At 35.4% G+C, this 16,239-nt stretch overlaps 1 protein-coding gene across 1 annotated transcript in view; it reads right to left on the reverse strand.

The window, feature by feature from the left end:
- The window catches only part of LOC104279940 (putative Polycomb group protein ASXL3), a gene marked incomplete at its 5' end in the record, with an annotated part of 65,967 nt that extends 54,265 nt beyond the window's left edge, over positions 1 to 11,702 (reverse strand). The window contains 3 exon segments of the mRNA XM_009877409.1: positions 616 to 737; positions 10,173 to 10,278; positions 11,594 to 11,702. Of these exon segments, the coding sequence (XP_009875711.1) occupies positions 616 to 737; positions 10,173 to 10,278; positions 11,594 to 11,702 (337 nt within the window).
- Positions 11,703 to 16,239: the final 4,537 nt, after the last annotated feature.

Genomic DNA, 16,239 nt, shown 5'->3' on the forward strand with positions numbered 1-16,239 from the left:
ATAATTTTTTAGTTTTTCATTTGCCTGGCTGTAAAATAATCTAATTTGGCAACACTGGAATATAATTTTCACATTGTTGTGCCTTCAGTTATTACTGGACTTTCAATGATCAGCTACTTCTGCCAAGCTGTACTACTTAGCATGCAACCTAAATCATTCAAATTGTAAGTTATTCAAAACCCCCAAACTATCCCACTTTTACATGCTGTAGTGTCAAACATAGTATGAAAGAAAAATTACTTTACAGACCATAAAGAAAAAGTGAACAGCAAGTTCACCTATCTGCAGAACTTCCTTCAAAATACTTTTATTTTAAGCCTCACATAAAATTTCCAGAACAAATGCTAACACAGGAAAAGCAGGGATGTGATAATATAAACAGTTCTGCTTGCTTGAAAAGAACTTGAAAAAAACACTCAACTCACAACAAACGGCAGGACTGCATCATCAGGGGGGGAAAAAAAAAAAGAGAAGAAAAAACCCCAGCAATACACCACTAAACAAAGCACTAAAAGTCCTCAAAAGCATCTTGAAATTCTGCTGAGATCTTATTTGTATAAGACTGACATACATGCTGAAGGGAAGCCAATTGATTATCAGTCAATATAAACTTACCTGCTTAAGTGCTTTCTTTGTGTGCTGCTGGAAGGAAGATACTAGCTTGCTTTGCACCGGCGTGTTAGTAAGGCTTGAATCACGATTGGAAGACATTTCGTCAGATGTCTGCTTTGGGCAAACTTTATAAAAAGAAAAAAAAAATAATCAGAATGCTGTTATGGGAGCTGTCTTCCCTAGATCTTGGAGAGCCCTGAGGAGAGGGAAAAAATAAAGGAAAAAAAAAAAGGCAAATGTCTGGAAAACAAAAACTTGCTCTCAGAAATTCAACTAATCTTGAGGTCAAGATGAACAGAAAATCCAGCCATGTTCTAACTAAATACTTTTCTTCACGAATATTTGTACCTCCTCATTCCCTTTCTATGCAGTTCTGGAGGCCTTGCATGTTTTTCCCTTCAGATCCTGAAAGGTAATTGAAATAGCTTAACTCTGCTTTTCACACAGAAGCTAGACAAAAATTATCTTCCTCACCAAGACATTTTTAAGGGATTATGATGTGCCTAAATGTGTATTTATACAAGAGACACTGATGACACTGTGATCTAGTAATATTTATAAATATGTAACTTCATTCCAAATCGTAATGGGTTCTTAGCCATTGGTTTTATAAGTACTTTTTGGTAAAGCTAACACACACTTTCCTCTTTAATGGGTAGACTGGAATATCCTGCAAAGAGGGATTCTGGACTCTCAGGTAACACACAGTGCTCCTTGTCAACTTTCTAAATAATCCATGTTTTAATAAACAAATCCTACAGTACTTGCATTAAACACCCTCTTGAATACATGTTGTGTGAGGCACAGAAGAAGTCTCCTGGTTAAAAAGAAAAAAGTATCAGTAAACAGATATGAAGGCCATGAAAATAGCTGGAGGATCCTTGTAGTCTTGGTAGCCAGTAAGCTTGACTAAAAGGTCTGTAAAACCCCTTCCACTCTAAATGCCTTGCATTACTATTGCACTCACTAGTGTCTTAAGACAGCCCAGCTAAAACAGCATTAGTATGGATCCAGAAATTAAGCAGCTTTCCTCCCCATTCTCCTCTGCCAACTCAATTCAAGTCTGTCTTCCAGCACTGCTCAAAGCTGGTTTGTGTGTAGACATACATTCCTCATAAAGTTCTGCAGATATATACGATTTTCCAACATTTGCCATACTTCGTACACCTGCCAGAATAGTTTGAAAATACTCAAAGCAGATGCACAGGCACATGCCAGGAGTAATTTTAGCCCAATGTTTCTGTATTCCTATGGTTTTCTCCTCTCATCCTTCAGCGGGATGAGCAGATGCCTGAAGTAGCTTTCTAACTCCCTTGCCTTTAGCAATGTTTCACAGAAGAAAAATTGTGACGATTTTTTGTGTTTGTAAGAAAAAAGATAGAATAGTTATCAGCAATTAATGGCCACTGTAACATGCATGTGATATGAACCTTTTTTTCACATGGAAAGAGAAAATAATACTTACCTCACAGAGAATATACTCTGTTTTATGGCACTGGCATTATGTCAAGACAATTTTCATACTAGATTAAATATTTTTATTAGCAGATAAGACAAATCCTATTATGTTACAAGATTCATAACTGATATTTGTCACTTCTTTCCCTTATACTTTAAGGGTTTGTCAAAATGTATAAAGAAGCTCCAACACAAAACAGGTTCTGAGTTTACGGCACCACCTGGTTTAGATCAATCTTTTCCACATGATGAGCAAAGCTTACTATCAAAAAAGACAACTTAAAGGAGCAGCAGTGTCAGCAGAAAATAAACAATAGCTGGTTTGTATAATCTAAATCACTGCAATAGCTGAGCTCCTGAGAAAAAGAACACCTATACCAAAACAAAACCCTGACATTTCGAATTACCCAGCTTTTGTCTTTTCTCTCAAAGAGACTGGCAAAGTCTGAGAGTCAAAGAATGGAAGGAAAAAAACAGAAATAGTGAAAGCACACAAATTCCAGAGGTCAGGAAAGGAGAACGAAACAAACTTAAAAATGCCCAAAGAATAAAAATTGTTACATAATTAACCGTCCCTCCAAAGAGAAGATACAATATGAATCACCATGAAGAACCTATTCCTGTTCTCTGGGATGACTGCAACTCTTATTTCTCTCTTGTTCAAAAGCAAAATTCTGATTTTCATTACTCTGATCTAGGACATTATCCAAGAGCCTCTCCTATTTACTTTGGTGGTAAAGTTCATCCTGGAGAGGTCTGGCAATACTAACTGATGATGCTCAGCACTACAACCGTTACTGTCAAAGTCACACTACAGCACAGGAATATATTAATTTTGTAGTTTCGTTTATTTTTCTTTTAACAATAAACCCTGAAATTTTGACAGTATCTGTTTAGAGGCCATACTTATTATTTCTATCATTACTTCAATTTTACATAAAAATATTATCAGTTTATTGGTTTCTTTCGCTTCTGTTTCTTTAAAGTTTTGACAATAAAGTTAAACTAAGGAAGAGGGATTCTTCTAATGGGTGAAGCAACTGGAACTGAAATGCACTGAAACAATAAATTGCTTTCCATCGCTGTAATCCCTTCTGCAAGTACAGAAGGAATATCTCACTCTAGGCTGGTTCGGTTGAGTGCAACCCAAACCTAGTTCCTTCAGAGTTCTGAAAAATAAAACTTTTTCCTGTAGTCTATGATTAAAGAAAAAAAATAATATGCAAGGCTCAAATTAGATGCTTAAAAATTTTCAAATGACATGACTAGGGAAAGTCAACTTCATTTATTAACAACAAATGATGCCTCCTTTCTAAAATATATTTTGTACATTATTAAATTTCCATTTAAAACCAGCTTGATAAAAATCATGGCTATAAATTTAACCATCCAGTAAATAAAGGATGTCATTGCCTATTTTCCAAAAGTAGAAGATACAAACATTAAAAATCTATTATTAGCAAAAAATAATAATGAAACTAATATACAGGCTTTATTTAGAGGACAATCAAAATATTGTTTACAAAACAATATGCATTTACATTTCTGTAGAAAATAAAATACAAATATGAGACAAAATGAATAAATTTATTCTTTAAAATGTGTTCTATTTCTTAGTGATCTATAGCACCAAAATCTCACTATACTAAGATGTCTGTGACCAAAAATATTGTATTTATTTTTTTGTTCTCTGAATGACTCAGAAGTAAAAAAAAAAAAAATAAGGGTAAATATGACAGAAAAATATGTAAGTGTTTGAAACTGATTATCCTAGTGAAACAACTAATGCCTTAAGAACAAGCAGGCATTTCTGCTCTGGAAACCAAAGAACATAGTAAAAAGAAAACAAATTAAAGAGGAGCACATACATACAACTTTGGAAAGCTGCAACTACTTTGTCCATAAGCAGTGAAGGTACATGAATATTAAGATTCATGTTTTCTTGAAAAGCTTCATCAGAAAAGAATACTAACAATAACTGGATGATGGGGAGAAAAAACAGAACCTGAAAGAATGTGACAGATGAAGGAAAAAAAATTGGGTAGCAAATAAAGGGGATTCACCATTATTGCTACAGCAGAAAAAGTGAACAAGCCTACAGGAGGCATTTCCATTTCATGGAGAATAATTAGGCTCCATTCTTTAAATCAGCTTCTTCAAGGGCCAGGACTGAGTGAAGGAGTAAAGCAAAAGGCAACTATTAAGCCATAAACTGTTAGGTTATGAGCTGGAAGAGCAGCTGGGTTTCTGAAGATAAGACCTCCTTAGTGAGTGTTCAGAGAGTGTTAACATGAATGATAAAATTAGAATTACTTAGCAAAAAGAGCACATTAAATATGTTTTCAACAACCTCCATTTAAAATAACTTACTGTTTTCCATTTTTCCAAGACCAGTTTTGGCAATTATAACAAAAGGTTATAATTTCCAAAAATCAGCTATCTTTTGTTTTCAGATTTTATAGGCTATCTCCCTAATTATTTATTACCTTTTACCTTCCCCACCCAAGAAATATGACACCTACATTAAAAATTAGAAGATATGGTTCTTCAAAAGAAACAATGTTTATAGGAGTACAACTTGAAATTATTCTGTCTTACTGCCAATGAAAATTATTAGGAATAATTGTAAGCAGATTCATGTAACTACATGGACAGAAAAATTCCTGGAGTGCTTTAAGGGACTTATTTTCCCAAAACAAATAGCACAATTAATTCAGATTTCAGACAGACCATACTGATTTAAACTCAAACCAGTAAAATCAGCAGCAGCTCACTTCCTTCTTTGTTACAGAAACCACAGCAGATGAGAAGGATTGTTTACTAATGGCCACATTACAACACACAAATTAATATTGCTACCATATGCTAAAGACTAGAGTCTACCTCAAGCATAAAATGTATGCACACACTGTGGAGATATGAAACTTCACAAAGAACTCCCTTAGGAAAACATACACACAAAACCTCTCTCCAAAATATCCATAAAATACAATATTTTCTTTGGGTGACACAGATCTATACTTGTATTGACATGAATGGTCAGGCTTTGCCAACACATACGTATCAAGTAATTCACCTCTGCGGCTCTTTGATCTCTAGAGCCCAACTTACAAGGTCTGAACAATTCAGAATTCGACAGTTGCCATCAGCTCTTGCAAATGAAAACCAATTTGGGAGTTAGTTAATTGTACAAGCTCGCCAAAGCAAGCAAAACCAGATGCACATATCAAGGGCACTACTGCGACTGTATTATTCTTTTTGAAGGGCATTACTAGCACTGTGAAACGATAAATAATATTGAGCAGTATTTTTTGGAAAAAGACATCAAACATCACATCAGCTTCATAGCTTGCACTGAATCACATCATATTCTCGGAATGCTTTTGAGCTCAAATATTTCACAAAGCTTTGAATCCTTATTCCAGAGGAAGTCAACATTTTCCACTAGAAATATGCAGCCTATCATCATAAAGTCACCAATTTCTTAGGCCTCATTAACTCTACTGTACAGCAAAAGAAGCAGTTGAGAAAGATCTCTCCCTCAAGGGCCACAATATCTTCTCTCATTCTTATGACTCCCCTCCAGTGACCATGAAACAAACAGAAGTTAAACTTGAGCCTTGGTACTGTATTTTTATTTTATAGCTACTTGTGGGGAGATGAAAAAAACCCCACCAATCAAAACAACAAAAAAAAAAGTGAAAAGCCATCTCTTCCTGATGTGTCATCCAAAACTCTGTATGTTTGAGCTGCTACTCTGTTGCTGCCCTTCTGCTTTTAGAAGAACCTATTTTACATCTAGATGTTGCCATGTGCAATGGGTATATTCAGCAGAATAATCCAATAATATTCCCAAGAGACAAGATGCCAAGGAGAACAGTTTTCCCTGAGTTGCCAGGAATTCCATTCCTGGAAAGGAACTGAACATCTAAATGTGGACTTGGGTTTCAAACAACAGTGAATATTTATTCCTTACTGAAGAGTTATCCTAGTGGCCTCAGTCTAAAAATCACAAGTTGTTCAAGAGTATAGTAACTACAAAGACAAAATTTCAGGTTTCAGCATGAATCTGTTCCTCTGTTTCAACATTTTCATCTACGATCTCAAAGGAAAGTGCCTAAGAAATTAATTCTGCCATTCCATGTTTGTAGCTGAAGAAGTTTTAGGAAGTGCTGAAAACCAAAGTGTCTCAAGAGGAGATATATGCTGCTCATATTAGGGTGAACAGCAGCACCTGTCTTTTGGTTAGGTGGGTGGGGCTGGGGAGGAAAGTCATGCTACCGCAAGATTTGCTACCTCTGCCAGTAACATCATTGTGCATTCCACTGGCTTGCATGAAGACAATTTTTAATCAACTGTGCTCCGTGGCTGATGGATTAGCCCTGGCTTCAGACACCCTAGGGACGAATGCTTTTTGAGAACAGAATATCCTATTGATGGGCAAAAGGATATTATAGTCATCATTTTCCTAGGCAACGGTAATTGGGATTTTAATTCTTTTACCGACTGCATCTTTACATGTTGCCCTGTATTTGAGAGACATGGAATTTATAAAAAAAAATTACGTGAGACTGCTAGAGAGCTTCTATAGAAATCCCATTCTAGACAAAATCAGCTCTAGCATAAAGAGTTTCTTTAATGCATGCCTTTGGAGAAGGTGGGGAAAAAAAGATTTCTCCACAGCACCTGAAAAACCCTCAGGTGTGACCACTCCAGTTGTCACTTTAGCAATACTGATGCGGAGTAGCAGCTTTCGTCAAGTCACGTGTTTATAACTGTGAGGAATTTTCATATTATTATGCTAATAAAACTGTTCAGTAGCCTGCATTTATGCTGGGAAAAATGTTCCTGCTGGGCAATAATTGATTCTTCTCTGTTTTGAGTGTCAGCTGGTACTTTTTACTTCGAAAGCTGAAGGTTATCATCTAAAAGCCCACGAACAGGCTGAGGCTGTTGCTTTGGGTTTCATCCTCTGCTTCCAGCTAACTTTAAAGTGGCATTTTTTCAAACTCTTGCTAAACAATTTTTAATCAGTCTGTCAGAACTGGGCCTTCTGGACTCTCCCACAGTGCAAATGAGCAAACAAAAACACAATCAATTAGGCAATTAAGAATACAGTGTCTGTCCTTGTATGTATCACGCATACTAAGACTGAAAGGAGACACTATATCTATTGACCTTTTCTAAAACACAAGTCAGAGAATTTCATAAAGCCTTTTTTTGTACTGAATCAAATGTTATTTTTATGCCACCAGATAGTTTCCTGGAAAGAAAAAAATCTCAGCTTTCATATAAAAAGTTTAATTTACATACATCTTGTTAGATTAATCTGCTAGACCAAATATTTTCCATAGAAATATCTTTCCTCAAATATTTACAAATTGATCACCATCTCATCTTTGATAAACTAACTAGACAATCCCTATCAAATTTCCCAGAACAAAGGAGGTATTTTTTCACCCAGGAATTCTTATATGTCTTTTATAAATCCTCTTCTATTTTTCTTAATTCTTTCCAACAGCTATAATGAATGTGATACACTAGTGTCATTTAAATAGTGCTATGCCCAAAGGAAATGCTGTGCCTATATTCTTTAATCAGTACTACGAGAATTATAGTCCAGTGGCCTAATTAGTAAAAGCATCTCATTCATGTTCAATTCATTTTCTATTATGAACTTTAAATGCTTTTTAGATTTACTGACTTATTGAATATGTTTTCAATGTGCAAATGTGACCTTTTTTTCTTCACTTTAAAGCCTAAAAAAAATCACACTGTTCAACTGTAACCATTTACAAGACATTCAAGGGGGTTCTCAACAATATTACTTAATATCAATAAATTTAATCAAGAAGGATTTCATACTTTTCAAAAAGTATTGAGAAAGATATTGAATGAAGAGTGGTCAGATCACATCTTCAAGAAAACAGAAGAAATACCTACTATGGATGGTGATTCCTTTGCCTTTGCAGATCTAATTTGTAATTTTCAATCCATTTAAAACTGGCTGTGTTTCTTGGACAAGGTCTTGTTTTTAAGTCACACATTATATACTGCAAATGAAACTACTTATAGAATTCTACATATATCAATAGATACCTTTAAAGATGAAACTTACAATCTCGAGCTATTATAAACCATGTCTGACAAAACTATGTTCTGATATAAGACAGGCTGTCTTCAATTTCATATTGATCACATCCAGCATCAGCCTTTCTAAATGCAATATAGACTTACCATTGCCATTCCATTTACTCTTTAAAAATATATCCACCGCATCACATAAAAAAACCCCGTAAATGTCTTCTTTTTTAAAAAGTTAAATACATCACAGCTTTCCAAGATTTGTTAAAGATGAAACATGAGGAAATGTTCCTACCTTTAAACAGAGTATAGGTGTAATTTACTGCTTTACCCCAAGTATTTTAGAATGTTTAACTTTTGCAGCTGTTTTTTTATGTCACCGCAAATGGTAAAATTATTTTTATCACTGTAAACTGTGAAAATACTATGCAGCCTCCTCCCAGCCAAAACACAGCAATTTTCTACTTATGGAATTCTGGCATACTTATTTACCTCCTACCACTCCTAAATAATTGCCAGGGTTTTGCCAAGAGTTTTATTTGTTCATAACAAGTAACATCAATCTTGCTTTCTTATCTGTAACTGTATTTACACTTCTTTTCACCACTGTATTCTTCCTGCAACTTAGGAGAGTGTAAACCAACAAATTGTCTGAGTATCAGACAGGAAATGTTGAAGGACTACAAATATATATGTTCATTTATACATACAGTATACACTGCATATGCATAAAACTACGGCCCATGCAGAGTCATACATCTGTAACTTACATGTTAACTTACCTGCGTATCAAAGCAAATGAAGAAGGAGAGCATTTTAACAATCCTTGATTTTTGTTTTTCCACTGAGCTTCAAAAGTTCACCACTAGATCCACAACAACCTGTCTTAGGTAGTTTTGTGACTCATATCACTGAGCATTTTGTGATTTTTCAATGCTGCTAGCAAATAATACTGAAATAGCAGTATCGGTCCTGTAAATGTGCAGCATGGAAGCTAAGTACATTGCCCAATATGAAAAAGGAAGTCTGTAGCAGAAAAACAACATGAGCCTTTTCATGTCGTAGCTGTAAACAGGACACCCTCTCACCATACACTAAGTGAGCCAGAACAGCCAAACCAGCAGACTGCAGTCCAGCAGTGGGACAGGTTGTGAAGGGGCACCAGAAAAGAGGAACTGATCACAGAAAGATTTATTTCAGACATTCTGGGAAGCTTGACTTTTATATAAAGCTTTAACCTTATAAGTATTACATAAGTGTAGTTTTAATAATAATTTTAATTTCCTTTACTTGCAAGTAATTTTAGCTGACTGAAGAACTGTGTTTTCTTTACGAGCAAATTTTACCTCTCAAAAATAAAAAAATTTTTCTAAGGCTGCCATTTTCAAGTTCTTGCAATATTTCAGTTTGTCATTGTCTCAGAGAGAAAAAAAAGCGCACAAGATTTGATACTTCAACATGTTTTTATGTCAACATGGCACCCAGGAGAATCTCTGCCTGAAACAAAAGAAGTACAAAACTTTGTCCTGTGCCTAGAATACTACGGAGGGATCAACACCACATGCCCACTCTGAAATCATAGAATGGCATAGGCTGGAAGGGACCTTAGAGATCATCTAGTCCAACCTCCCTATTGTGGGCAGGGACGTCACCTCTTGACTAGACCAAAATCAGAGATGTCTATCTGACAACTGCAAGTCTGAAGCTGGGTAAATCAAATTACTCTTTAGCTGTGGGGCCTAGAATAAAAAAATCGTAAGTAAAAAAAAATTACTGACTCAAAACACAGCCAACAGCATTTACTCTTAGTCTTTTACAAATCTAAGCCAAATAAGACACGTAGTGTCCTGATGTTCTTTATAAGGCCAAAAAAGAGAGGGATTCAAAGATAGTTCCACTGAGTACAAAACATTATTTAAACTGTTTACAAATCCCATTATGACAGTCTTCAGCAAACATTACATTTTCTTTTCCCAAAAATATGCCCTCTAATATGGAAATTAAATTTAAAAACCTACCACCATTTTCTTCTCCATTGTTTGTCTCAGCCATTTCAGTGCCATCTAACTCAGATTCACATCCTAAATCCAATGTTCCATCAGTAGGGCATGTTGATTCTTCTTTCTACAGTTAAAAAATAAAAAGAAAACTGAAATTAACAAAAAAAAATCAATCATGATCCTGCTGCATTTCCGAAAATAGATTACTGCAGGGTAGTCTCATGCTTTTAAAAAAGTGGAATAAAATAAAATATGCTCGTGAGTTACCTCAGAGAAAAACATAAAAACAAACTTTCAGGAAACAACTTGCAAAGCGAAAGCAAAAAAGCTATTTTGTGAAGCCATAACATATTCTTTAAAAAAAAATACGTAATAAAATGCAGGATCTTCCACTTTGACAGAATTAGACTTGTTTGGCTGTTAAGAATCCTGGTTTTCCAGTTGAGTGTCCACAATGCTGCAGCGAAACACAAATCCTTTAATGTTGCTTTTCTGCCTTTGCCTGTTTCCTGAATTCACGTAGCTGAAGCAACCTGGAGCTCACAAGCATGGGAGTGATTGTGAATATCTGGATTTGTGCCAAGAATATCTCCCGATTGAAAGAAAAACAACAGCATTCGTTTTAGTAAATTAGAAAATAGAGCTTCTGCAAACTGTTAATTCAATCTCAGATACAGATTCTTGAGTTACCAGGAGCAAACAAATCTATATAGTTTTATAGTTTTAAAGCCTAACATCAAAGAAGTCTGTCATAAATTACAAAAGATCCTTCCCCCTAGCCCAACATTTTAATTGACTACATTTAGACAGCCAAACATATAATCTCACTTTCTTGGTTTTCACCTCTGCCTCACATTCCTCCAGTCCTGTTGTGAAACCCCTTTAAGTCTGATCATGTACAGCAAGAAAAATTTCCGCTTACAGAAACCATCGTATACATATCAAAAAAAATAATAAAGAGGAAAAGTATAAACATCATAAATGCAAAATTCTATCACTATAATTGTACTCCTTCCTCCCAAAATGATGCGACCTGTAAATTACCTGATTTATATTAGACTCGCAAATAATTTGACACTGTTCAAAACCCAAACATTAATACAATCACTTAATGAGAAAGTCAGTGATCTTCTTGAGCTCACTAACTTTAAAACAAAGGCCTTTCAGTGAACAACTCTGAAAAAGCAGCATTTTAGCTATGCTACATGTTTTTTATACCGCATGCCAAAATCAAGAACATGTATATGCTTTCTAGGATAAAACATTCAATGTTTACTTTCATTATAAATCCTTTTAAAAGACATCTGAAAGCAGTTAGAAAGGCTATCAGGTCATTTCCTCTCTGAAGAATCTAATCTGTTTACCTTTATATCTATTGAGACATTCATAAAATGGATTAATAGCACTATGTACTTTCCATACACAAAATTTAAACTTACTTTGAGAGCATAGAGTCCCGACTTCCCAGGGATTTTGAAGAATGTTCCATCACCTACACGCGTGTTAGTGTGAAGCATTGCATTCAGGCAAGCTAATGGAGAGGTTCCACTGAAAAATAAAATTGTGCAGTCCAAGATTGAGTGTCTCTTGTAAAACTATTCCCTCGGTCTATTTTTTTAAAACTCATGCCTGCCTGGGTTTTTTTTCCTTTGTTTTTTTTTTTTTTTTTAATTCTCTCAACCCTGAAAACATCTACATTACAATAACAGGCCAGTTTCAAACTTAATCATATGCATCTGTCCCCTAGGCTCAAGGCAAAATGTCTGTGAATTATAATTATGCTTTTCTTCATACAGCAACTAGCTTCACATTCTAAGAGAACCAAAGTCCAAATATTTATGTGAAATTACTTCGTAAATAACACCAGGAAGCCTCATTTTTAAAATGTTACAGACAATGTGGCTGCTGCACATGAATGATCAAAACAGTACCAAGTTCAAGGGCAGCTGCATCCCATAGGATGAAAGGCAACAAAAGAATAATAAAGAGCCCAGGAAGAACACATTTAAAATTAAAAGTGATATTATAGCTAAGCCTTCATCTGGCTTAACATGGTCAGCATGCATTACTATACATAAATGCAAGCCTATTTGTGCCTTCTATGAAGCACTATCTTTTCTAATTAGAGTTGGTTTAGAGATTAAGAGATTGACCTACTCGAGGTAGTAATTGTAATAGCACTGTGAAATGCATGTTAAGGGACTATTTAAAAAGAAACACAGCACATTAAAAAAAAAAAAGAATACTTGTATAGGGATGCCTTTGCAATATATGCATGTTTACACCAGGAAAAGAAGGCAAATATTTCTACTCTAGCTACACTTATACCATTCTGAAAAGCTGATCTAAGAAATGCTGGGGAAGAAGGCAGTCATAAAATATTTTATTTCATTTTAATTTAGAAAATCAAGTACAAGATTTGTAGATGTACTATCACATCTTTGTCCCCATTTACTGATTAGTGTACATAGTGTACTCAGGGACTGAATTTGAAACTGGGCTTCTTCCCTGGGGTCCCTAGCCTTCACGCACACTTATCCTTAGCCATGTAAATATATTCCACTTGGTTAAGTGGAACAATGCCTATGCATTAAATTGTGTTGCTAAGTATTCCAGGATTAATTAGAATACTCAACTATAAACCAGGAACAGGATGTCAAAAGTCCATCAGAAACTACTATTCTTTATTATGCAATATTATAATACAAAACTGAATCTTGGTTGAAAATTGGCCAACTGATTTTTTTCGTAAATAAAACTGGACTGAAATTGTCACATTTCATAAGATGAGGCTTCCTGTTGATTTCCACAGCTCTGTTATAACAAAATTCATCTTCACGGTCCCTTCACTGATTTTAATGACAAGATGGATAGTGTGGTAATTGCGTTTCCAGTAAAAATTAAACTATCAAGTGTCCTCAGAACAGGAAGTCCTGTTCAAGGTAATTTATTTACTATTGATCACCTACTGTATCACATTACTTCATCTAAAATAAAAAAGTACAGGTAAAAAATGATGCTTCTTGATAAAAACACCACATATTCAACAGATATCTATTGTATAGGCAGTCTAAATAAAGTCATGCAATATGAAAATTCTGACAAGGTTGTGTTTCTTTTTTTCTCCTGTAAATAAAACTGGGTTTGATTTAACACTGTAACAGAATACAAACCTAAATATGGCAGAACATGAAGGATACTTCTCTTTACAGATTTTCCTTATTCTATTAATATTTGACAAGCAAAAACACAAAGCATTTAATAGAGCAGTTCTAGCTGCATAATTTCTTCCATATGTTAACATACATAACATGAAGCAATTTCAACTTTCACAATCTTGGATATTTTTAGCAAAACATTATCTTAGATTAAGGCTTTCTCTGCAAGATAGAAGGAACTTGCTGACTCTGCAGTGGAAGACACTCAATATATCAACAAGAAGCAATATTGTGTGTGCATGTACGCACGATTTGTATCTTTCTCCTATTCTGATGTAGATATTTTGGACTCCACACTTATTTTTAGATATCATTAACCAATTAAAATGATACAAAATGAATGAACCTTAAATAGAGGATTTGGCACTATCTCATGACCACTACTGTGCTCACAGCAGATATCTTAATCTTCAAAGTCTAGCCAACTGGCAAGTGGACAATAGAAACTACTCTCTTACTTACAAAGAAATCCATATCAGCTACCGAGCCAAGAAGTACTTTAACTACTGTTATGCTTGCTTCATACAGATATCTGCAATTCCTAAATAATTTGACAGGCAACCAAAGGGCCATATCCACTCCACTTGAAAATTGGACTTGGGTATGTCTATAGTGAGCACAAAACAAATGACACATACTTAAATCACAAATGAAATTATAATCTGAACACTGTGGGGTGGGATTTATTTTGAGATAGCAGCTCAAACTGAAATTCCACAGTGTCCTTTATCACTTCTATTTTGACTCACATTAACCAATTACTTGAATATTCTTGTCTCAGCATAAGCATCCTTAAAAGAACTGTATTTAAATTCCCAAGCGTTATTCTCAAGGGAGGCTAGAAACGCTTGCAGTACATGCTATCACAACATGCTGGACTGCAGTTAGAAAAGCAGCAATCAAAGATGCCAAGATGCAGACTGATGTCTGAATCACAGAATAGTTTCTGAGGGATCCATGCTACTTATTGTATGCTTTCTAAATTTTCCTGCAGCTTGAGGACATATGCATTCTGCTCAGAGCTGCTGGCATGTATTAATACAGCAGCCAAGGACTGTCAAATATAAGGTTGAGTATCTTTGATTGTCAAAAATGGCACAGTTTGACCCAAGTTCTTGAAACACTTTGAATCAGTTCAACATTGATGCAGTTAAATCAAATTGAATACAATAATATTCTACTTTGTAACTTGATATCTGTGAATTTTTAGAGCCACAACATATTTTAAACCAATATGCTGCAAGTTTTATTGCCACAGTCTGCACACAAGGAATATGTTTACCATTTACAGCCTACAGATGCAGAACTCTCATACTATTGATCATCTCTTGGGTGAGCTTGCTTTAAATCACTGTGGTATTCTAAAAGTCAGTCACACATGAGAGTCAGCCTCTGTAGCATTATATCTTTTAAATTGATCATTTTCTGCTCGTTATGTTTATTTTACATACATATACATCTATACATACATACAAGCAGTATATACACATCTGCACACTTTCAAATAGATTTAAAAAATGAAAGTTACTTACTTTCTGTAAAGGTGCGTGAAGTTGCAACAACCAACAGCACAGGAAAGAGAAAAAAGTTATTAATTAGCCTTCCAGTATAAAGGTTAATGCAATTTGATGATTTAAAAGGCATTAAGCATTTCAACATTTCATAAATGTTCTTTCCCAGAATCACTATAAGCTGTCAACATTCAGTGCACCCTTCCAAACATAAACACAATATTCCTGTACATTATCAAAGCAAGCTTATCACCCCCCAACTCCCCCAGTCAAAATTATTTCCAATCTTTTGTGATTCTGGGCTCCCTCTACTGGTCATGCAGACGATGTTACCTAAATTAACATGACACAAAAAGCTCTGCAAAACCATTTAGAAGTACAGATTTCAGTTACTTTCTCCTCTACCCTCCCTCAAACCCTACAAATATCTGTAAAAACATCAGTAAAAACACTACTTATATTTACATTGTAAATTTCTCAAACACACAGTTTCATCAGAAAAAAACATGAAAATTTCTACAGTTATACTTTTAATTCTAATGGTCTTTGCTAGCCAGCTGGCCAAGAAAAAGGAAAAAAGCCAAAAAACTCCCCCCTGCCGATGATTTTGGCCCTAAAAATGTTTTAAATATGGAAAATAAAGCGACTAAAGCCAAACCGTCCAGACAAAACAGCCCAGTTGACAGTGGAAGTTTCCTGACACTATGAAGACAAGGCAGCTCGAGTGCTGCAACAGCATCAACATTTCAGCCACTCAGCCCCCCTGCAAACAGCAGAACCCTCTCCCAGAGCTCAAAAGGGGTCCTGGTAGTTCCCAAATTGAACAATGACTGCTGTAAGAAGAGCACTTAGCTATCATAAATGCGATCAGTATTTATTTGTTTGAAATCATCTGCTCGTTTTATACAGCCCCATAAACTGTCACAAGGGAGCAACAATTTTTACTCACTGCTGGAAATGAAGTAGAACCAAAAGGCTTTAGAACTAATTTCTAGACCTGACATGAAGTCACGTAGAATAAAACGTTTATAATGCATGTAAGTTACACTAGTTTCAGAGTACAGAAGGGTGATACCAGACGAAGAAAATAAAACTTACAAGGGAATACAGAAAACACATTTGTGCAGTCCAGAAAATAGAGAAGTCAGAGTGGTGGATGTGGTCTACCCTGACTCCAGTAAAGCATTTGTCAGAGTCTCCCACAGCTTCCTCACTGAGGAAGTGTCGGCTGGACGATCGGGTAATGAGGTGGACTGCGAACTGGCTGAAGGAAAGAAGCCAGAGAGTCGTAGTCAATGGGGCGGAGTCCAGTTGGAGGCCTGTATCTAGTGGAGTGCCTCAAGGGTCAGTACTGGG

The sequence above is a fragment of the Apaloderma vittatum genome, unplaced genomic scaffold, assembly GCF_000703405.1.
Source record: "Apaloderma vittatum isolate BGI_N311 unplaced genomic scaffold, ASM70340v1 scaffold25669, whole genome shotgun sequence".
Classification (NCBI taxonomy): Eukaryota; Metazoa; Chordata; class Aves; order Trogoniformes; family Trogonidae; genus Apaloderma; species Apaloderma vittatum.